This window comes from Mustela putorius, unplaced genomic scaffold (genome assembly GCF_011764305.1).
Source record: "Mustela putorius furo isolate JIRA1106 unplaced genomic scaffold, ASM1176430v1.1 tig00003846_pilon_pilon_pilon, whole genome shotgun sequence".
Lineage (NCBI taxonomy): Eukaryota > Metazoa > Chordata > Mammalia > Carnivora > Mustelidae > Mustela > Mustela putorius.
Genome location: NW_025421999.1, coordinates 3,044,845 through 3,069,057, shown reverse-complemented (window position 1 = coordinate 3,069,057; position 24,213 = coordinate 3,044,845). Strand labels below are relative to the sequence as shown.

General features: G+C 37.3%; 1 protein-coding gene across 1 annotated transcript in view; it reads left to right on the top strand.

The window, feature by feature from the left end:
• The window catches only part of SLC26A7 (solute carrier family 26 member 7), a 115,743-nt gene that overhangs the window by 24,701 nt on the left and 66,829 nt on the right, over positions 1-24,213 (top strand). Inside the window, exons 3-5 of the mRNA XM_004768594.3 lie at positions 3,378-3,488; positions 5,350-5,522; positions 23,292-23,456. Coding sequence (XP_004768651.1) covers positions 3,378-3,488; positions 5,350-5,522; positions 23,292-23,456 — 449 coding nt within the window. The remainder of the gene's footprint in view (positions 1-3,377; positions 3,489-5,349; positions 5,523-23,291; positions 23,457-24,213) is intronic.

The following is a 24,213-nucleotide window of genomic DNA, read 5'->3' as shown; positions in this document are numbered from 1 at the left end:
AAAGTCTGGTGGTGTTCACAAACCCTGAAGCTAGGGATGGTGTTGATGTGGGAATAAAGAGTCCATTCTGTTTCTGTACAAAACATGTTTTCTTAAAAACCATCTTTCAGTCCTTCAGAAAGTGACCATTCTTTTGTGGTTACATCAGACTTGCCTTATCAATATATGATTTTTTTTTTAAAGATTTTTATTTATTTATTTGACAGAGAGAAATCACAAGTAGTCGGAGAGGCAGGCAGAGAGAGATAGGGAAGCAGGCTCCCTGCTGAGCAGAGAGCCCGATGCGGGACTCGATCCCAGGACCCTGAGATCATGACCTGAGCCGAAGGCAGTGGCTTAACCCACTGAGCCACCCAGGCGCCCTCAATATATGATTTTTGATCTTTAAAAATAATCACCCCTCTAAAGACCTTAAGGTCTGGGCTCTGTCCTCCAATCTCTCTTTCTCTCTTCCTCCCTTTCCCCCTTGCTTCTGTTTCTTTCCTATCTGTTTCCTTTCCTTCTGTATCTCCTTCCTTTGCTGTTTCTTTCCTATCCGCCTTTGGCACCCTTTGGCCTGATATTTATTTTGTTTTTATTTCTTGATCCTTCTTTTTGTCCTCTTGCTTCTTTTCTAGTCTAAGTTAGATTAGGTAATACAAATATTTATTAGCATTTGCAGTATTTCTTCCCCAAATAATAGAATTAGAGAGTTGTAATCCTGTTCTTAATTTATTAAATACCCTGTTTCGTAAACTTGGAGAAGAGTATAGATAATTCTGGTAATTTGTAAGTGACTCAAACTAGTTAATATTTTCATCATTTTTGAAGTGTTTTCCCTATTTTAGCTGGGTGAATGCCCGTGTGTGAAAATGTGTATGTGGCTTATTTTCTGACCCAGAATAATAAATGAATCAGACTTTACCCAGGCCCCTGTACATTTTGGAGGTGTGTGTGGGAGGATGGCTTGGGTTTTATGGTTCTGATTTGTGGAAAGAGTATTTTAAAGCACCGTTTATCTGTGTTCCCCCATTCCTCATTGCCGTCTTAGCAAAAAAGCAGATTCTGGCTGAGGGGGAAGGACACTGTTGCTCAAAGGGAAAGCTCAGTTTCCGTGTCAGATGAGAGGAAGGAAATGGCTACAACAGTATTTCTGTTTTTTGAGGTTTTTTTTTAGAGTCTACTGAAGTAATATTTTACATTTTTAGGTTTAGAGAGCTCTTAAAGATTCGGATTAAACATGTTTTACATGATTATCCTGACTTCAATTTGATAAGAGTATGAAGTCTGAAGAAATTCTGTTTTTGAATGGATTTTGCTATCTATAGATATTGCAGGGGATTAAAGAAAGACAGGGAGAGAGAGGGAGAGGGAAAGAGAGAGAAAGAGAGAAAGGAATTATTAAAGCTGACAGATAAATAGTCGGCTGTTCACTAGGTAAGAGGTGAGGATCTCACTGCTTCTAGGTAGGTCTATACATTTTCTGTTGCAGATAGAATACAAATGTAGCCAAATAAGGCAACTCTTAGCCTGTTGATATTTAACACATTTATCAAAATTTCATGCGCATATAATTCATTCATCTTTTGTTAAAGATGCTGCGTTGTGCAATTTTCCTTTGCCCCCATCCTTGATTTAGTAGATCTGGTTGATCTTCTGAAATGTGGGCCACATTTTTTTCTTACCTGGAAACATTCAGCATTCTGTCTCTTGATAGGTAATTTTTTCAGGTAACTCATTCTGAAAATGAAAGGGAAAAGTTATTTTCTAGCTTTCTGTGTGACTGATACAATGTACAATTTTTGTACAAAGTTGCATAAGCTATAAATGCCAGGAGGGGCTTTTTTTGGGGGGGGAGGGTGGGGTAACACTTAAAATAGTCCTTCCTAAATCCAGTATGCTGCCTCTTATCATGCATGTATGAAATTTTAGAGCAGAGTCTGCCACTGAACCATCTAGAATCACTTTTTATTTATTTTTACCAGACATTTAGGAATACATTGTAAGTAAATAGCAATACAGACTTTTTTAAGTTAAAAAAATTTTTTAAAGATTATTTATTTATTCATTTGACAGAGGGAGACAGAGAGAGAGAGGGAACACAAACGGGGAGTGGGAGAAGGAGAAGCAGGCCTCCCGCCAAGCAGGGAGCACGATGTAGGGCTGGATCCCAGGACCCTGGGATTATGACCAGAGCTGAAGGCAGACATTTAATGAATGAGCCAGGTGCCCCCAGATGGGTTTTTTAAAAATAAAGAAGGGATGGTCACTGGTAAACATTTTATATATTTTAATTAAAGCTGAAATGTCTTCTAGTGCTTGAAAAAAATATTTGATGTATAACTACTGCTTATTTTTTAAAAAAATTTTTTAAACTTAATTTTAAAACACTAAAAGTTAAACAGTAAATAAGTATTTATCCTAGAACCATAGGGTGAATAATGAATTAACCTCATATGCAGGTAATCTAGATTCTAATGCTACCTCCTTCCTCAAGTCCCTTTGTGCCTTCTAAAATGAATTATGTTCAATCAAATGCTTATCAATAAATTGTATAGACTTGGATGGTTATGTCAGAACCTAGCTTAACTAGCCATGACTAGCAAGATCACTTTAATGAGCTCGTACTCACATGTATTTTGGTCACATGTAAACCACTAGTGCTCATTTAGACACATCTAAGAAAAGTATCTATTTGTATATATAACATACAAACTAAATAGGCAGTGGTATCAATGAGGAATAAAAATGAACAGTTATGGGTTACTCCTTACCTACTCTTTGAATAAACAAAGTTGATTTTTTTTTTTTTTTCACTCTAAGAAACTAGAGCTGAAATAGGTTGGGATCCAGGATGGGAAGTGCTTCAGTTCACACGTCCCCCTGCTCCTGTGACACAGTCTGAGATCCGCCGGCCAGCGGCCAGCCAGGCAGCCTTGAGCGTGTGTCCTTCTTGCCCCAGCTTCCCTGACCCTTGTCAGCAGTAATGCTGCTAGTCCTGCCTACCCCACAGATGCTACTGTGCCAATAAAATGATCCCCCCAAAACTGTAGAAATGCTTCTCGAAGTATGTGTGGAGATATTTTGCCTTAGGTTGGTATCACTTTTACCAGGAAGATTCTCTGGACCAGTCTTTTCTTATAGACGTCTCTGTAATCCAGGGAAAAGGTAGTGGTGCCAAAATAATGGTTTTTAGAACTGAAATTTAAATATGAACTAAATGAGGGAATTTCTAGTTACTTAGGATGGTAACTCTAGAAACTCTAGAATCTCATTGAGCGAGTGGAACAATTAAGTCGTAGTTCCTTTAGTCACTAAAATAAATATCCATTCTGCTTTGTAGTGGACTGTATCTTGGAGTTTTCAGAAGGTCCTAATTACCTGGGTCTGCTTGACAGGGTTGGCCTTTGCGATTCTTTCATCCGTGCATCCTGTGTTTGGTTTATACGGGTCTCTGTTTCCTGCCATCATTTATGCCATATTTGGAATGGGACGTCATGTTGCCACAGGTAATAATTTCTCTCTCTGTTTATGCTCCTCATGCTATTAATGGAAAGGACTCAGAAGTGCTCCTTAGAAGGATGCCTGGGTGGCACATTTGGTTAAGCTGGCAACTCTTGGTTTCAGCTCAGGCTGTGATTCAAGGTCATGAGATCAAGCCCCACACTGGGGCTCCACACTGAGCACTGAGACTGCCTAAGACCCTTACTCTCTGCCCTCCATGCTTGTGCGAGTGCATACACGCAATCTCGCGTCCTAAGACAAATAAATAATTTTTTTAAATGCTCGTTAGTTACTGATTATATTTCCAAAGCAATTCTAAGTTTACTTCTGAAAACCTCAGCAAATATTAGAACATGACATTTAACTCTCTGTGCCTCACTCAATATGTACTGTGACTTATTGCTATATTATTATGTAATCAAGGTTATTTTAAAAATTCTTTGCATTTTTAAGTTGCAAAAAGGTCATAAGAGAAGGGCATACATTCTGAATTTACAGTGAAATGAGAGAAGGTAAGCTCTTTAAGGAAAGAAAAAACTATTGAATTTATTTACTCCAATGTTAAAAAACATTTTTTATGTAATTGATACTTAGACTCAATGATCTGATAGGTTTCATCCAAGCTAGATTCCATAATGCCCTTTGTTCATTTTTATTTTTAAAATTTTTTTATTATGTTCAGTTAGCCACTGTGTCAGAGAATGGGTGGAAGACATGAATAGACACTTCTCCAAAGAAGACATACAAATGGCTAATAGACATATAATGCCCTTTAATTAGTATATCTCTTACCTTGGCAATCTTCTGCCTTACTAAATAAAATGTGAACTATCACAAATAATCTGATAATAGAACAAACTGGTTAAAAACTTGTTTGTAGAGTGAGATGGTTCTGAGTATATATCTTATTTGTTGTTTGCTATCTGCATGACCTTGGACATCATTTCAAAGGCTTATTTGCTGCTTTCTGGATAGTGAAATAAAAAAATTAATATGACTATAATTAGAATTAGATGAGATAATTAATGTATAGTGTCTAATTTAGTACTTGCTACATTAGAGTTAGTAAGTTATTATTATTATAGAAATGATACCTTAATCTTAAATATTAAGGTAATAATGATAAAAATACTTTTAACCAGAAATATTCATAGAGGCATTTCTATTTATTTTGTGTGCTTAAGATCTCAGCCTGTAAGTATGTGTCTATTTCTTCACTGGTCAGTTTGTGTCACTGACTGCGTTGGTTTCCTATTTCCAAAATAATAAGTTACCAGGAGTTTAGTGGCTTGAAACACGATAAATTTATTATCCTATAGTTTTGGAAGTTAGAAGTCTGAAATGAGTTGCATGGAGCTAATACTGAAGGGGAAGAGTTCACAGTTAACCACTGAGCCTAGTGAGGTTTTCACAATTATCATCTCATTTATGTTTCCCCCAAGCCCTGAAAGGTAGGTATTATCATCTGCAGTTTACGGGTGAATAATGGAGACTCAGGGTCATGCACTTTAAGTCACATTATTGATAAATAGAGGATTTGCATGCAAGCCTAAGACAGGGATCTTAATCCCTGTCCTGAGGATACTCTGTGCAGGTCTGCAGAGTGGTGGGAAAATGTACATAGGGTCTGGGAAGAGCAAGGAGCTGGGTGTGGTCATATGTTGAAGGACTGTGTGTATCTGTAGGAAAGTTTCTGCTTCCTCCGTGGAGTGGAGTCAAGGGTGGAGGAGTCAGGGTGCTGAAAAGAGTGTTTCCAATAGATCTGTTTAGTTTTATATCATGTGCTCAACTTCAGTGGTAGAATCCAACCATTATTGTTGAGTCCATGACTAACAGAAGATTGCCCCCACCCCCACCCCCTCTTAGGCACCTTCGCCTTGACATCCTTAATATCAGCCAACGCAGTGGAACGGCTTGTCCCTCTGAGCAGCCAGAACTTGACCACACAGAGTAACACAAGCACACTGGGTTTGTCGGAATTCGAGCTGCGAAGGATTGGTGTTGCCGCAGCTGTTTCCTTCTTGGGAGGTGTGATTCAGGTAAGTGGTACTGAGACTTGGGAATGAAGAAAGGGAAACTGGAAGGAAAGGCAGTTGGTGCTTTGTTTTTATTCCTATTTGTGTCTTTGTCTCTATAGAGGGATGAAGATTTTATCGATGTGTTTTATCTTTATGGAAACACTGCTAAGTGCCAGTTGAATAAATGAATCAGCATCAAGAAATCAGAGTTACAGAGAAGCAGTTTTTGAGTCTTCAGGAATGAGCTTCCGAGGGCACCTGGGTGACTCAGTGGGTTAGGCCTCTGCCTCCGGCGCAGGTCATGATCTCAGGGGCCTGGGCTCAAGTCCCGCATCAGGCTCTCTGCTCTGCTCAGCAGGGAGTCTGCCTCCCCTTCTCTCTCTGTCTGCCTCTCTGCCTACTTGTGATTTCTGCCTGTCAAAAAAAAAAAAGAAAGGAAGAAAGAAAAAAAAAAAGAATGTGCTTCCTAAAAAACATTTTACAAAATGGAATGGGCTTCCTTTTACGGCAGTGAGGCAGTCCTTGCGTTCATACAGTGACTGGATCATCACTGTAGGATAGGGTAGGAGAAGTTCCTACAATGGGAAGAGTCGTGACTAGATTTCTCAGGTCCTTCCCAATTTTCAGAGTTTATGATGTTACTGCCTCCAGCAGTAACAACTGGTATTTCCTTTGTGCCAAAGACTGGCCAGCATGAGGTCTTGTGTCTCAGGTCTGCACCCGTCTCTGCCCCTTTCAGCATCAGGCAGCTGTTCTGTTGCCTGGTCTGCTCCAGTCTTTCTGCTTCTTCAAAGTAGCAGACTATGTAATTTGCTGTTTCTAATCGGTCATCAGAATCAGACAATTCAGAAGTGACTATAAAATAAATGTAGGATAGTGCTATTAGACACGGAATTTATCTGACGGCCATTTTGGCTTAGTCTTCTGTGTTATAATGAGTTGTATGTACATAAACTTCCCAGGCAACTATCTTCTGCGTTGGTAGAGCCTCTGTTCTACAGTGTAATGTTATTTACTAGGTCAAAGACAGTGTAAAGGCCAAGAAGGGAGAAAAAGAGTTGATGATTGCCTGGAATTGGAAGGTTAGAAGAAAAGATGTGATCGAGAGGGAAGGAGACAGAAATTGTATTGCTTTCTAATGAGGTAAAAAGGGTGGGAGAATTTAGGATATAAGACCAATACTAACTCAATTCTTCCCAGTTCTTTAGAGAGTAGACCATGTGAGGGGCAGTTTTGCCTAGGAGACTACTGGACTAGAAGGCCAGTGGGTGTCGTGTGCAGTGATGGTGTGCTTTCAGACTGGTTGCCCGAGTGCCCTGTAAACTTCGTTTTGTTTTTTCAAATGTGGATGATGTGCGTGTATTCCGAGACTTGCATAAGCAAGCTTAGTGGGCTCTTCTTCCTTGACTGGCCACTGTGAGACCCTCTGATGGACCTGTGATCTGTGTCCACTTCAGAAATAATCAGCCATGTGAACTGGTGATTCAAAAAGGGTATGTTGCCATAGATTTGGTCTAGGTTTTCCTTAATCTCTGCTCATTTAAAATAAACTAAAAATCTCTGTATTAACACAGCGAAAGTAACATCACTTCTTCTGGTCCCACTAACTACCATTCACATCTCTCTTTGAATTTATGAATTTTACTAGGTCTGGACTTTTTCTTATTCTTTTAAGCATGGAACAACTAGTTTTAGGTGGATATTAGTATTTTGAAAAATCCAAGAGGGTATATAACTAACAGTAAGACCCAACAACCTTCAGCTTTGTCTCATTTTAGCCCTTTTCCATAATTTAAAACAATCATCAGGTATTTGGTTATCATCTGCCATATTTAGATTAAGAATTTAAATGATAATAAAATATAAAAGTAAAAGCCAGGATTCTAACAACTTAAAAAATGAAAGTCTCATTTCTCAGAATGAAAGTCCTGAGAATCATGAAAGTAAAGCAGGATATTATTAAAGAGAATAAAAATAATTTGATTTTCATGGACTTTTATTACATGTAAAAGCTGATCCAGAGAGTCGCATGTTATGTCTTATAAATTCATCAAACATCTGCTTTCTTTTGTCTTTTCACTCTGATCCTGGATATGTGACCTATGTTTCAGCCAATTTTTGAACAGATGGCTGGACTCTATTTGACCTCCAAACTCATCTGTCCATTGTGAACCAGAACCCTATGGTCTGCTGGATCTGTTGGATCCAGCTTTTCGGTCATTTTTCCTTTCCTCCTTCAGATCTGAAACCTCCTGAATATGAGGGCAGTCCCAGGGTTTCCAGCTTCTATGAACACAGTGTTTGTTTGTTTACCTTGCTTTGTTTATTTTTAATTCCGACTGACGGAAGTATTTATTTATTTGACAAAGAGAGAGAGATCACAAGTAGACAGAGAGGCAGGCAGAGAGAGAGGGGGAAGCAGGCTCCCTGTTGAGCAGAGAGCCTGTTGTGGGGCTCAATCCCAGGACCCTGAGATCATGACCTGAGCCGAAGGCAGAGGCTTAACCCACTGAGCCACCCAGGCGTCCCTGATTGGAACTATTTAGGTTAATAATATTATATATTAGGGTGTTTGAAACAGTCACATCCAATCTGGTCGACAGATTGTGGATTAGCTGGAAATGCTTTCCACTGTAACGGAGAACCTTACTACCGGAGGCTTACTTATATAGACATGCATTGCATTTTGTGTTACAAGAGGTCACAGCAGACCTCAGGTTCATCAGTGTTGGGCAACGCATTCAACTGATGAACTGATCTGCCTTTTTCATTAGATAATAGGGTCTCTGTGACTTAGTGCTTTTTCCTTTTTTGACTTCTCTTCTGGTAATTCATCAATAACTTTTTCCCCTAAATTGTTGCTTTTATTTATCTAACTTCCTTTCCCATGCAACTGTTTCTCTACTTCATAACTGGACTTACATTCTTTAACATTGTGTTAATGATTTTAGTATGTCTTTCTCTTCAATTTTTAGAAGAAACTATGGCATAAAATAATGAAGAGATTAGAATTAAGATATATACTTAGAGCAAACTGTTTCTATACCATAAGATTTCTGATTTTGAGATTGCTTCTTTTTTTGCCTTTCAGCTATCTGTACATCTGTAATATTTTGGTTTGTTTTCTACATAAGACATTATGTGGAACACAAGGTTTTTGCAGTTACAGTAGCTTTATCTGTTTTCCAGTTTTCATAGTACGTAGCCTAGCATTCCACACATGGTAAATTCGCAGAAAATTTAGTGAATTAAAAAATAAACTATCCAGAATCTGAAAAATCAAGAAACAGCAGACATCATGCCAGGTAATAATTTTGTGATTTTTAAAGGAATTGAATCTGACATTTGTTGACTTAATTATTATAACACGAGGAGACTGAAAAAAGGTACATCAGAGAACTGTCATTCTCCCCAGCCCACCCCCCGTCTCTCTCTCCTTTCTGCTCTGTTCTCACCCACCTCCTGTGGGTGAGCTGTCTCATTCATTTCTGGTTGATACTTTTGCAGAATGAGTGTTTTCTTATTTACCCTGCTTTCTGACATGAAAGTTGGCATTCTTTTGTGTCTGACTTTCTTTGCTTAACAGTAAAATATCCCAGAAATCATTCTATGTCAGCTCCTAGAAACACCCCTCATACTTTTTTATTGCTGCATTGTGCTGGGTTATGTGGATATGTCATTGTTTATTCAACGTATCTCTTATATTTGGGCATTTAAGTTAATTCCAACATTTTGCATTTGTAAACAATGCTACTATGTATGTGCATATGTATTTTCATATTGTTGGGGTGTCTGGTCAGGGTGAATTCCTAAAATGGGATTACTCGATCAAAAGGTCAATGCATAGGTAGTTTTGTTGGTATTTTCAAATTCCCTTCCAAAAGAGTTGTTGCAATTTGCATTCCCCACAGAAATAAATGGGAGCACCCTCAGCTTCACAACAGAATGTGTTGTCACACTTTTAAAGTTTTAATCAATCAGGTAAGTAAGAAATCATATTCAAGAATAGTTTGCATTTCTTAAATTATAAGTGATGGCAAATGATGACATCTTTGCATATGTTTAGACTCTTTTGTATCCATTTTGTGGATTATATTTTTTGTTCATATATATTTCTAATTTTTCTGTTAAGATTTTGGTCCTTTTTCCCTCAAATTTTAAAAGCTCTTTATATAATATGGATATTAGCATTTCATCTATGATATATGCTTCAAGTGTTTTAGTCTAATTAGACATGCAAGTTATTTGACCATGCAATTGAAGAAATTTATGTAGATTTATTAATCATTTTTTTGATTACCCCTGGACTTTGCCAATATTAGAAAGCTTTCCTTTACACTAAGTGTATAGAGACATTCAGCATATTTTTAAAAATTTATTTTTTAAAATTATTTTCTATTTGCATTTTTAAAAATATTTACTTTCCTGATCAGTATGGAGTTTATTCTTATGTGTGTGGGAGATAAGAATATAATGGTATTCTTGGGGCACCTGGGTGGCTCAGTGGGTTAAAGCTTCTGCCTTCAGCTTGGGTCATGGTCCCAGAGTCCCTCTCTGCTCTGCAGGGAGCCTTCTTCCCCACCCCCTCTCCGCCTGTCTCTCTGCCTATTTGTGATCTCTCTCTCTCTGTCAAATAAATTAATAAAATCTTAAAAAAAAAAAGAATATAATGGTATTCTTTTTCTAAGTGGTTGCCCAGTTGGTCCAGCGACATTGATTATAAAGTTCACCTTTGCTTCTGTGATTTATAATGCCACCTTTACTGTTTCCACATTTACTTAGATCTGATCTATTCTATTCTATTCCATTCTATTCTGCTGGTCTGTAAATAGCACTCTGTGTTAATTATGGAGTCTTATAGTATGGTTTAATCTGGTAGGACTGGTCTACCTTTGTAGGTTTTATATTTTAGCATGTTTTTGGCTAATTCCTGCATGTTTGTTCTTTCTTCTGAACTCTGGCATCAACTTGTCTAGCTCCATTAAAAAAAAACCCAACTTGCTGATATTTTATTGGGATTGTGTTTAATTGGCATCTTTATGCCATGGTGTTATCTTATCCCAAAATATATAGTTTTGTTCAAGTCTACTTTTGTTAGAATTTCAAGTCTTTCAGGAGTGTTTCCTCTTACACATTTTGCACATTTATTCCTAAGTATTTCATCATTTTTGTTGCTGTTATACATGGAACTTTCTTTACCATTATGTCTCCCAGCTGGCTATTGCTTCTGTCTATAAAAGCTATTGATTTTTCCCCACTCATTTCTTTATTTAACAAAGGTATCTGTTAAGATGCTGCAGAAAATATAATTCATACACAAAAGTGGTTTAAAAGATGGAGTTTAGTGTTTCATATGACAAGAATTCTGGTAGTATCAGGGTTCCTGGTTGGTTAATTCAGTAACTATAATTGTGTCTATAGCCTATATTTTTTAATAGCTTCCTGCTATGCCATCCTTGGCTGGTTGCTTTTCTTCCTGGGTGACCCCTCAGTCCATGACTGCATGGTTTCAAAATGCTGCTGTTGTGGCAGGCACCACGTCCTCATACAATCTCATCAAGACTCAGAAAAAGTCTCTCCTTGTGCATCTCTTTGTCAAGAATAAAAGCTCACCCCAGAAAGACCCTGGTGGACTTCTCCTGCTTGAAAGTATCACATGCCCATTCTTAAGTGAATTGCAAGTGGGGTGGGGGATAATATCACCATAATTGTCATAGACTAATTAAAATTCACCTCTGGGATGTAGAACTCTGGGAGTTCAAGGAACTCCTTCCTTGAATACCTCACAAAAAGAAAAGGGAACAAATTGGGATTCTGCTAGTGATAAAGAATGGGATAGTTACTAGAAGATTAAATATCAGTGCCAGACATGGAAGAATTTTCTGGAACTCTACACTAGCCAGCTATCTGCTAGACATAGGGAAAACTGGAATGAGAGAACAGGCTCAGGTCACTTTTCATAGAAGATATAGTCTAGTAGGTAGAGGGGTAACCGAACAAGTCATAATCGAGAAAAAAATACTGTTATTCTAGTACTGTGTATATGTACATATGCAGTGCTTAGGTCTATTCATTATATATCCTAAAACCTTATCGATTTGTTATTTTTTTGGTTTTTTTTGCTTTTTTACTATTTAAATGTTTTATTAATTATTGATTTTTTAGTATTTCCTAGAGGTACTTTTACTTTTTTACAAATTAATATAACTCATGATTTCTTTTGTTCAATTGCATTACATGGTATCTCTGCTATTATGGTAAATAATAGTAGAAACAACAAGGTTTTTTTTTTTCTTTTCTTTTCTTGAACTTGCTCAAAAGGCCATTAGCATCTCCTTTAAGATGCTAACCTTGAGAATAGAGTATATAAATTTACCATGTTAAGAAATTACTATTGTTTTTTGTTCCTTTTTCTATTGTGGTAAAATTTCCATCACCTAAAATTAACTATTTCTAAAGTGTATGATTTAGCGGCACAATGCATTCTCAAGTCTGTGCAACCATCACCAATGTCTCCTTCCAATATATTTTTGTCACAGTCACAGGGTTTCCTGAGCCCATTATGCAATCCCTCCCCATTCTATCCTATCCCCACCATTACTAATATACTCTCTATTTTGTAAGAATTTAATTATTCCAGATACTTCATTTAAATAAAATTAAAACATAAAAAAAAAGAAAAAAGAAATTACTATTGTTTTATATTTTTTGTGTATTTAATAGAAATTAGAAAAAGGGCTAAATATTGCTGTAGGCTTTTTCAGCATCTATAGGGATAATCATGTGATTTTTCTCCCTCTGAAATCTATTATATGTTATACTCTATTAATGGATTTCCTAACATTGAACCAACCTTAAATCGCTCAAATGACTCCCACTTGATCATGGTGTGTTTTAGTCTTAATGTGGTCATGGATTCTGTTTATCAATTTTTTTTAAAGATTTTATTTATTTATTTGAGAGAGGCAGAGAGAGAACATGAGTGGGGGAAGGGCATAGGGAGAAGGAGAAGCAGACCCCCAGTGAGGGCAGAATCAGATGCAGGCTGGACGTGAGGCTCAGTCCCATGACTCTGAAGATCATGACCTGAGCCAAAGGCAGATGCTTAACTGAGTGAGCCACCAGGCATCCCTGGGGGTAATTTCTTGATAACGTTCTGTATTCTTCTATAAAGTTGTCATGTGTAGCACTCTGTCTCCAATATGGTCAAATTTGATACTGTGTTTTTCCCTAGATTATTGTCCTTTTTAATCTAGCTTTTCAAATTTACTGGTAGGTAGGTCTTTGATTTCTTATGATTTTTAAACAGTTTCTTGTTTCAATGTTTTCTGCTTTGACATTTTCTAGTTTTGTATTTATACTTCACTCTGTTTTTTTCTTGATTAAATTAGCTAGTGGTTTGTCTACTTCAATTCTTTATTTAAAAAAACAAAACAAAACAAAACTAGGATTTTGGGAGCGCCTGGGTGGCTCAGTGGGTTAAGCCTCTGCCTTTAGCTCAGGTCATGGCCTCAGGGTCCTTGGATTGAGCCTTACATTTGGCTCTCTGCTCAGCAGGGAGCCTGCTTCCCCCTCCCTCTCTCTCTGCCTGCCTCTCTGCCTACTTGTGATCTTTCTCTCTCTGTCAAATAAATAAATAAAATCTTAAGAAAAATTTTCTAAAAAAAACTGGGATTTTGAAACAGTATGTCTATTTTTTTCTGTTGCTACCTCTGCTTTTAATTTTGTTTCCTTTCTTTTGTTATTTTTTTAGTTTATTTATTCTTTTTCTAGTTTTTTAGTTGGAAATTCCATCATTTATTATAATTTTAAGATTTTTATTGACAAATGCATTTAGTGCATTTAGTGAATTTTCTCATGCTCTTTGCTTGAAATGTTTTCTGTACATTCTGATAGCTTTTAACTGTCAATGTTTTTTTTAGAAATTCAGTATATTCAGTTTATATTTCCCTTTTACCCAGCAATTATTTAGGGAAAGGTTTTAGATTTCTAAACAAATGGACCTTTTTGGTTTTTGCCAATAATTTTCTGGTGTTATTACATTGTGGTCAGAGAGAGCTGTTTGTAATAACTTTACACTTTCTAATTTACTGATGTTTTCCGTGTAACTAATATATGATCAATTTTTGTGAATGTTTCATGAGCACTTGGGGAGAAGAAGGTATAGTCTCTTAGTGTATAGCTATAAGCTCTGCCTTTTTGATTTAAGTTGCCAAGTTTTCAATATTCTTACTCATTTTTTGTCTACTTGGTCTTTCTTGCACTGAGAATGATGCATTCCTTACTGTAGGCTGCTTTCACTACAATAAACAGACTTGCCTTTTAGCAGTTTGATTACCTTTTAGGTAAACTGTTTATGTGTACATCTTAAACATAAATGCTTTCAAATATCTCTTATTCATTGTGATTCAGGCAAAGAAGTGATTCCTGTTTCTCTTCTTCCTTACCATTTTTTTTAACCATTTCTCTACTCTCTTACCATTTTTTTTAACATTGCTAGTATGAACTGCACTTTTACAACCACAATAATGTAATATGATGCTTTCTATGTTATTGATTAGATTATGGGCCCTTTAAAAACTGCTTTATTGAGGTGTAATTGCTTCACATAAATTCCACACATTTAGAGTGTATAATTTGATGTTTTGACATATGTACAAAGCCAGCACCGCAATCAAGAGAGTGAAAATATCTGCGACTCCCCTAAATTTTTCCTTGACACTTGACCTTCTCACTGCTTTAGAGCCCCCACCTCCCATCAGCCAGGAATCACTGTAGATTAGTTTGCATTTTCTAGAGTTTCATAAAAACGTATTCACTGTATTATTTTTGTCTGGCTTCTTTCCCTCTGTGTAATTTCATTGTTGTTGATTTAGTAGTTTTTTGGTAATGGTTTTGTAACATAGCAAGGACCTCTGTGATTAGAACTTATGCAGTATCTGATTGTAACTGAACTTTCTGGTCGGGGAATCTTTTTGTTTCCCCTTGTACCATCTCTTTCTAAGGTACATTAAGTGTCTCATTTTGCAGAGGAAGTGTTTCTGTTGTAACTGATGCAATTTTGTGCTATTCATGTTACTCTCCAAAAATAAAAAAATAAAAAAGAAACACTTCTAGCCAAAAAACAGTAGCAGCCAACAGAGAAATTGCTTGCTCACTCACAGCAATGAGGCGTTAATTTCAAGGCAAGGTGGAACCTTTTAAAATGTCAGTATCAGTAAGCATTTCTGTTGAGGAAACAAACACTCCATAAAAGTTAAGGCACTTTTAAAAACCATTGTTCTCTTCTGCCTGTAGCTTTTATTATACTCATGTTGGGCATCTTGCCCATTCCTTTTTCCAAGAACTGAGAGGGGTCTAGGATTGTCCCCTGCACATTTACTTCTGGAAGTTTTCCCGAGCTCTGCTTTTCTGAAGCGACTATGGGACAAGATTTCTGCCCTGGAGGACATGGGGATATACAGCTCCTTTGTTTGACAGTTGCACAAGCATGGGGTGACACAGGTGGGGGTGTTCAATGGTGCAAAGCCTTATATTATTGAACTTCTGCATTCTGGAAACACACAGGCTTACATCTTCAAGAATGATGGAAACCAACTGCAGACCCAAATAGGAGATTTTCATTTACTTTTGGTTTAGTACTGAACATTTTTTAGGTGTATTAAATAATGAGATCATGAATATAGAAAGATTTAAGATCTAGACTAGTTTAACCTGCCTATTCAGCACATCCTATATTCTGCTTCCTGAAAAATCATTGCCTTCATTCTTCTAAAGTGCAGGGGGAAGGTAATCTAAAATTTCTTTTGAGGATGTTTCACTATTTCACAACCATTATCATCAGGAAGTCATTATTCTGTTTAATCTAAATCTTTTCAGCTGTATTTGTACCTGGCGAAGCTCAGAAGTAATACACTTAAAAGTAGAATTATAACATCCTCAAAATTATAACAATAACAATTCTTCACATTGAAAATAACAATAATAGTTAGTTTCCTACTATATGCCAAGTTCTGTTCTCGTCTTAGTGCAGGTATTCATACATGCAATCCCCATCACCATTTTATGAAATAAATCATTTTATTCTTCCCATTATACAAATGAAGATACGGAAAGGCAAAGTGGCTTCTGTTTAGAATCTCATAATTAGGAACTAGCCAAATAGGAGTTGGACTCTGGTATACATCCCCCTAACTGCTATGCTAGCTACCTGGCTTTCTCCTCATACTGAGATAGGAACCAAGGAAACTCCATCCAGTAGCTTCTAAGGTCAGGTGTTGGGTGTGTTCTTTCCCACAATTCATCTCCTCAGTGGTAGCAGCAGCCTATGCACTAGGCTTTGCGGCAATGGTCTTGGCTGTATGGCTGTGTGCCTACCATCCTCCAGGCACTCAAGGTCCTTTTCCATGTCACTTGCATGTCCTTCAAGGCTCAACTTAAATATAATCCTCTCAGAGAAGGCTTCCCTGATATCTCTTGATGTGGTTATAAGTGATTTTTCCCACTTCCTTCGGTGAGACATTGCTCGTGACTTACACAACAGGATTTTTCTTTCTACCAGGCAATATTTTCCACATATTTACACCTGCCTTTCTGGACTGTGAGTCTCTAGAGCAGAGACTGTTTATCCCTATAATTCCAGTAGCTAGTATTTAATAAATGTAAGTTGAATAATTTGAATAAGAAAAAGGTCAATTAAATGTTAATGGTATCACTTATGTTAAGTAACCAAAATTAAATTGAGATTTTTAAAAACTTTTATTAATTTACCATTTTTCTCTCTCTATCCCTGACCAGAAGATAAAGAATGTGTTTATATCTGTTTAAACTGTAAACGGTTCTTAATGAAAAAGGAATAAGAAAATGTATTATAATCTTCTAATTTGGTTATGAATTTTGTCAGATCCATCCAGTGGGAATGTGAAGACCTAGTCAGTGAAATCTCTCACCTCTCCCCACAGCTATTCCCTGGCCAGCACCCAGGGAACAATAAAAATACAGCCTCCTCCCTTGCTCCTGTGCCTTTTAATACTATCGTGCTCAGGCATCCCATCCTATGATGTCATTGTTTTCTATAACTGGGGCAGAAAGGGAGGGAGAAGAGTCAGCTCACTGTACACCCATAGCACTTCTGATTCTCATCGCCTCTTGCATTAGAGGCTTTTTTTTTTTTTTTCCCAGTAAAGTCTGAGAACTGAAAAGATTATGGCGCCCCTTTCAACCATGAAGTTCCAAATAAAAATAATTCCTAACACCAGCGAATTTCTGATATATTCGACAATAAAAAATCAAATGGAAAAATAAAATGTGTTTCCTAAGCCTAAAATCAATTTGCCTCTGGATTATCCAACACATGGCTCATTTCTGTTCTCTATTCCTGCTGTGTCCAGTTTAGGTGTTTTCCGTCCTTTTTCCTTTAGTTACTCCTCTTATACTGACCTTTTAAATGGTGAGTTGTTCCACATTTCATCATCAGATTAATTCTAGCAAAGCCCAGGTCTTCTTTTCGAGCCAGTGTGCAACACACTTCTTGGCAAAATTAGGTGTTTAATAAATGTATAGAAGAGTGAGGTCACTCACTCCTGCAAAACTCTGTTTTCACTACTTTTAAGGTGCTCCATATTCTGACTCAAAATGTCCTGCTTTATTTTCTATTACTCCCTTCGGGCTAGTTGTGTTCCTTTGGAACCAGCAGCTCTGTGTCTTCTGAACATATCCCATGCTGTCCTGCTTTATTTTCATATTCTCCCCTCCTTCTGGAATGCTTTCTAATAACCTCTCCCGCTTGGATTCCTCCTTATGTGTCAAGGCACGAGTATACCCCAATCCAGCATAATTCCCACTCCCTCTGAAATCTATGGCATGTTTTCTATTCCTCTCTTTTATATGTGTGCACAGTTGTCTTGGTGTGCTTATTTACTCACAGTCATACCTTTGATGCCCAGCTGTGTCAGGTTCCTCTGAAGTGCCCTCCTCGCCCTCGCCCCCCACCCCCTGTCCACATGTGCAGAACTCAGGAACTCATCAAATGCGTCACACACATGGGGAAGAAATGTCAACTTACCTGAAGATTCTGTGGAAGATGTGGAGGAGGTTTCTTTCCCTTTTTTAACTTTTTGTTTTAGAATAATTTTAGATTTCAGTAAATTTGCAAAAAGAGCAGAGCTGCCACCTACTCCATCCACCTACAGTTTCCCCTATTATTAACGTCTTACATTAGTGTGGTACATTAGTCACAATTAATAAGCCTGATGGATACATTGCTATTGACTGAAATCCACATGTAGTATTCAGCTTTCCTTAATTTTTACCTAATGCCATTTTTCTGTTCCCAGGATCTTATCTAGTACACCACATTATGTTTAATTGTCCTGTCTCTCTCTAGGCTTCTCTTAATTGAAAATGTCTGAGACTTTTCTTGTTTTTAATTACCTTAACAGGTTAAGAACTTCTGGTCAGTGTTCTGTAGAATGTCCCTCCGTTGGGATCTGTCTGATATTTTTCTCATAATTAGACTGGGCTTATGGATTTTTAGGAGGAAGACCAGGGAGACAGAGTGACATTCTGATTACATCACATCAGAAATCTAGACTATCAGTATAACTTATCATTCTTGGTGTTAACCTTAATCACTTGGCTGAACTAGTGTTTGTTAGGTTGCTCCAATGTGAAGTTTCTCTATTCCTTCCTTTATTGTATTTTTTGGAAAGAAGTCAACATGCAGAGCACACTTAAGAGGTGGGAGTTAAGAGGTGGAATAATAATTTACACAGGAGATTTTTCAGCTCCTCCATTTAAAAAATGTAATCAATTATTTATATCAGTATGGACTTAAGGTTATTTATTTCATCCTTTGGATTATAGTCCAATGTTACTTTATTTATGTTGTTCCTCAAATTGTTCTAGCTTTGGGCATTGGGAGAGCTTTCAGTTGGCTCCTATGTCCCTCTTTGACATACCCCCCCATTTATTTGTTTGTTTATTTTTGGAGCACTTCCTTTGTTTCTGACACTACAATATAAGCCAGGCTCCAAATGTATATTTCCTTCCCCAGTCCTAGAGTCAACCATTTCTTTGAGGAGCCCTGGCTCTTGTTACTGGGGAAATAGCATCCAAGATCAAGATCTGGGTGCTAGGTATGCTCATTGCAACTGGGTGTTGTTCCTTCTAGTGCTCTCAGCTGAGAGAGTGAGGAAATATATATATGTATTCAGACATACCTGTATATATTTCTGTATGTATCTACCTGTATCTATTTCTATTTTTTTCCCTAAGATACTCTCCCTGTTATAAAGGCAATAACCTTAATGTCATCTGCAAAATTCCTTCATAAATTAGTGTGTGTGTTCTTTTTTAATATTTTATCTATTTATTTGACAGAGAGTGAAAGAGCACAAGCAGGGGGAGCAGTAGAGGGAGGGGAGAAGCAGGATCCCCTCTGAGCGAGGAGACTGATGTGGGGCTCAATCCCAAGACCTTGGGATCATGACTTGAGCCAAAGGCAAGTGCTTAACTGACCAAGCCCCCCAAGTGACCCCATAAATTAGTGTTTTATTGAATAACTGGGAATAGGAATTTGGGGAAAAATTCTGTCTACCACACTGAGTTTATATTTCAGAACTGAAGTGTGCATGGTTTGATAGCTCCTTCCCTTTTAGCACCAAACGGTATGGAAGAGGGTTTTATGTTCTCAAATCCACAGTGCGTAGGTATCCATTTGACATTTTTTTATTCTCAAGTTTTCTGGCCACACAAGCTTTTTTGCCATATCCCTGTGCAGCACTCAGTAGTTTTCCTATTGTTATGAGCAATTTAGCTCTCTTCCCCAGACTTGCATATGCTGCTCAGAAAAGAACACAGCTCTTAAGCATTTTAGCTCCCACCCAAGGAGCTCCTCAGACTTTACTTTCCTAAGTCACACATCTACCTTACAGTTCTTTATGTTTTTGATTAATATTGCCCCCTCCCAACATCTTCGTTTCACCTCTCTTTGTATGGTTTTTTAAAGCATGAACTGTATCTTTATCATTGTATTCTGGAACAATGCTACAGCTAGCCCCTAGTGTGTATGCAGTAAATATTTATTGAGCAGACAAATAAATGACTTGGTACAATGTAAAAATCAGATGGCAAAGGAACTGATAAACTTGAAATGCATGCTATATTCCATCCGCTTGGGTAGGATATTTGTTTACTATGTACTCTTTTCTTTTTTTTTCCACTGTGTGAAAACCACCTGCAAAAAATGGCCTGAAATCTGAGATGCATTCGATTTATATAGAACACATGCTGTTTATAGAAGCATTACTCAATAGTATCACGCTAGTGAACCTTGATAATATGTGTCAGAGGTTTCAGCATTAGCCTGGATCATCAGCTTTACTACAAACAGCTAAAATATATTGATGGTATAAAATTTATTTTCTCATAAAATGTTGCATGGCTAAATTTTGGGACTTGGCTAACCAGCTTAGAATTATTTTTATCTATATGTTTAGTAAAAGGAGCTGAGGTGGCTGTTTATTAAGTCATTCACTTAAAAAAATGCTTATCATTGATATAAAATTTAAATACTGGGCCTCCGAATGAATAGCCTAGAATGATCCTCATTTCACATACTTAAGTTCTAAGATAATCTTGGAAGTTGCACCCATCTGTGGGTGCTTCTTACAAAACCTGCGTTGGATGGGTACTTGCTGTCTTCAAGCTGTGTACATCAGCCTCTATATGCTAGAGCCCTAATTTTGATGTGAAAAACTGTTCAAATTTGGGTAGTGGGAAAATTTCTCCTCTTTCTGATCCTTCTCTTTCCTTTTTCCTCCTCTTCTTCCTCTTTGTCCTTCTTAAAATAGCCACCATTGTCTTGAGTGTCACACATTTTTTTGCAAGTGGTTTTCACACAGTGGAAAAAAAAGAAAAGAGTACATAGTAAACAAATATCCTACCCAAGCGGATGGAATATAGCATGCATTTCAAGTTTGTCAGTTCTTTTGCCATCTGATTTTTACATTGTACCAAGTCATTTATTTGTCTGCTCAATAAATATTTACTGCATACACACTTGGGGGTCACTCTTGTTACCCACAAGAGTAATTTTTCTTCAGTTAAATCTCACATGTTTGCAGTCATCCTTCAAATACCCAGTGGTTTGTGTCAGAAATGAGCAATTAAGGGGCTTGTTGACCTTTCAGAGTCAAGAATTCTCCGTTTTAGGGATTTATCTCTTGCTGGGAAGATTTTTTTTTAAGCATAAAAATGTGTAGAAGTAGAATATTACAGAAACACTTTGAGTTTTTGGCTAAGCTTTAAAGGAGGGTACTCCATCTTTTCTGGTTTCTATTGTAAGGCAGGTGTTTGTATTTTCAATATGTGAAAAGGCAGAACTCTGTCTATCTTGAACTTTCCTGAGCCCTTCCATTTGTAACATTCAAGCTGCGGAAATGAATAAGAAGCTGCTACTAACAGCCAGTGGTTAGCAGGAAGTGGTTGGTGAATGACTTCAGGTGAAGTGACCTTTGTTTCTCAGCCATGAAAAATCATTAATTCTTCTAAAAAGGTGCTAGAATTGAAACAAATAATAAACAGAAGGTAAAATGATGGTTTATACAAGGGCTTCCAAAACTGTTTTCTTCCACAATAAATGAAGATAAGATTTCTTGGCATCCAGATGAGAACTTTCCAACATTCCATGTGTGCATAAAATTCCATATATGCAAACAGGTTTCACAATTTCAAAGATCTGGATTGCTTGTAGGCTACATTTAGCTGAATTGAAAATCCGTCTCTCTGGTATTCATCTTACCCCAATAATATGTGAATTTTATCCTTAGGGCCTGTAAGAGTTAATGTCATAAGTCGGAATTTACTTACTAGTAGATAGATGGTTGGGGAAAATTGGTTCAATGTTTTTCTTAACTGATTGTGTTTTCAAGATGAAAATCAACAGACTATGAATCAAGAGTTGCCAAGAAGATCAGTGCGTTCCTTTTGTACCTATACCATTGATTGCATATTTCCCTCCGGATAATTCTACTTTAACAAACACACACATAGTTTCTGGAAAAAAAAAAAAAAAAAAGAAAGAAATGTTAGTAGCAGAAGCTGCTGCTCTGGCCTCCTATGTTGGCAGAAAGAGATTGCCTGATTTCTATGTTGGCGATCCATATTATTTTTTTTTTATTGCATATTGGATAAAAGGGGACTGCTAAACTGCAAACAATCTGAATACATTTCTTTCTGCACTGATAAATTCTCTCAAATTTTCCAGCGTTGGAAAAGGTGGGGTGGCCTCTTGTACGTTTTTAAAACTGAGCCTTGTGTTTTGTACTGGGGAAGCATGCATGGCACCCATGTTCCTGGTGCATCATGTATGTTGCACATTTTACAAGTTTCAAAGCCCTTTTTTATATTATTTCATCTTCATTTTATAATGATTCTACAAAACAGCATGGACATCACTGTAATAATTTCTAGATGAGGAGGCTCAGAAAATTTCAGTAGGTTTTCTATATTCGTCAGGCTAGGAGAAGGATTAGGACCTAGGTTTTCAGATTTGAGGAAACTCTGGTGCAAGTTCAGAGCATGATTGCTTTTGGTCAAAGGGCCTTGCAAGGTGATAGCAAGGACATATTTTGCAACTTATGCTCTGGAGTTATCCGATAGCACTTTATACTTCTCTTTCCCATCATTGTGAGCTCTTCATAGAATGAGATCTCATTGTTATTCTTTCCTCTGATTTTTAATAATTAATCTTATTTTCCAACAGGAATTTTAAAACCTGACCTAAATATTATAATTAACACATTGAAAGGTTCTATCAATATGACCCACTCAGGATCCCTTTTGCGGTATGGAAATTCATGAATGTAATTTAATGTTACTTTCAAAAGACTGAATTTTGTGTTTTGCAGTTTCCCTGACGGAGTTTACACAGTTGTATTCAGTGAGAGAGGATGGGCCATCTTCTGAAAGCTCTCTCTCTCTGGCAAAGGAAGGACACTAAGTGCTGCTGTATTAATAGTGAGAGATGAGAGTTTTGATTCTTCCGTCATCTTTTGCCCAGCAGAACTCAATGCACAGCTTCTACTCACTCCTGATCATTATGCCTGGTCATGGCGTGGTTTTTCCATGGAGCACGATGCTATGAGTAGATAAGGACTGTTTAAGGAAAATGACTTTTCTACTGATTCCTGGGTTTCTGAATTCCTATCCCTTTAATCTACCTCTGTCTTTTGCTCTTTTCCACATACAAATAAGTCCTCATATCTTCTTGTTAGAATTGGCCATTTAGAGCCACTTGACAGAGATTCTAATCATGAAAGTGTTCCTATTTCTCAGAACCAGGGAGAAACTCAAGAAATGGCTTTTTTTCTTCAGTGCTTTTGAGGTTTTAAGCCTCTTGGGTGTGGAGTAGTGCATCATGTCCTTCTGAATTTTTCTTAAATTAAATGATAATGCAAATTTAATTTTTCTCCATAGAGCCCCATCTATGAACTGATCTGAGCATATTTCCCCTTTTTATGATGACGAAAAGAGAAAAAAAGAAGTGAATTTTCAGGGGTGAAAGATGTGTTCCTTTTAATTGGAGCACTTACACTATACCTAAGAATATTTGGAAAGTGTTGGAACCTAGTTATATTTTCAAGAAAAACTCCAGATATTGAATATATAAGATTTCAGAATCCCATTTCGTGTGAATTCTTCAGGTCTGGGTGGAACGAACATGAAAATGTGTTGGACATTAATTCCTCTAGGAAGTCTGGGAAATGTCACTCTCCTTTGTCCTCTTAGGTGGCCATGTTTGCACTTCAGCTGGGCAGTGCCACCTTCCTGCTTACGGAGCCCGTGATCAGTGCGATGACGACCGGGGCTGCCACGCACGTTGTGACTTCACAAGTCAAGTATCTCCTGGGAATGAAAATGCCATATATATCTGGACCACTTGGATTCTTTTACGTGAGCTTTCCATATGTCTTTGTTCATGTATTTTGGGAGTGCGTTTCACAAAGTAGAATTCGGTGAATTCTAATACTGAGATTTTTCGGTAGGAATGGAACGTGGGTTTAAATACAATCATTTTTGGGATACTTTTAATGTAATTTAGGATATGAAGCTAACTTAATATGTTCTATCTACTAATTTTGGAAGCAATTCTTCATAAAAATTGAGTATGATATAATTTGGGGTCATGATTAGAAAAAAATAACTGGAATTTTTTTCAAGAGCCAGCTCTATTGCAACTTCTCATGGAAGTCATCTACTGGGATTGGGGCCCAGTTAGACTACAGGACACTCTACCACTTTCATTTAGTATTGTGAACTCCAGTTTGGCTCAAATCACAGGCCTGGGCAAAATTGGTGGCCGGAGCCCCGGTGGCCGACTATGAGCTACTAAAAGTCACTTAAACCTGAGGGAGGAACCTATGGCCAATTTCAAAATATTACCCTAATAATACTTCATTGTTTTTGTCCCCTTTTGAAGCTGACCTAAAATCTCTGACTGCACAGGAAGTCATATCCTATGGAGCTTTATAAGAAAATGAATGTTTCATCAATAAACTGGAGGGCAACCAAACTTCATTTTACTTAATTTCTTAATTTTATGTAGTAGAGAAGGAAAAAAAAAATTTCCCTTCTTTCTAGGTTCTGAGCTGTGGATCCTTTAACAAAAAAACAGATTAACCAGAGAAAACCAACAAGTTTATTAACATGT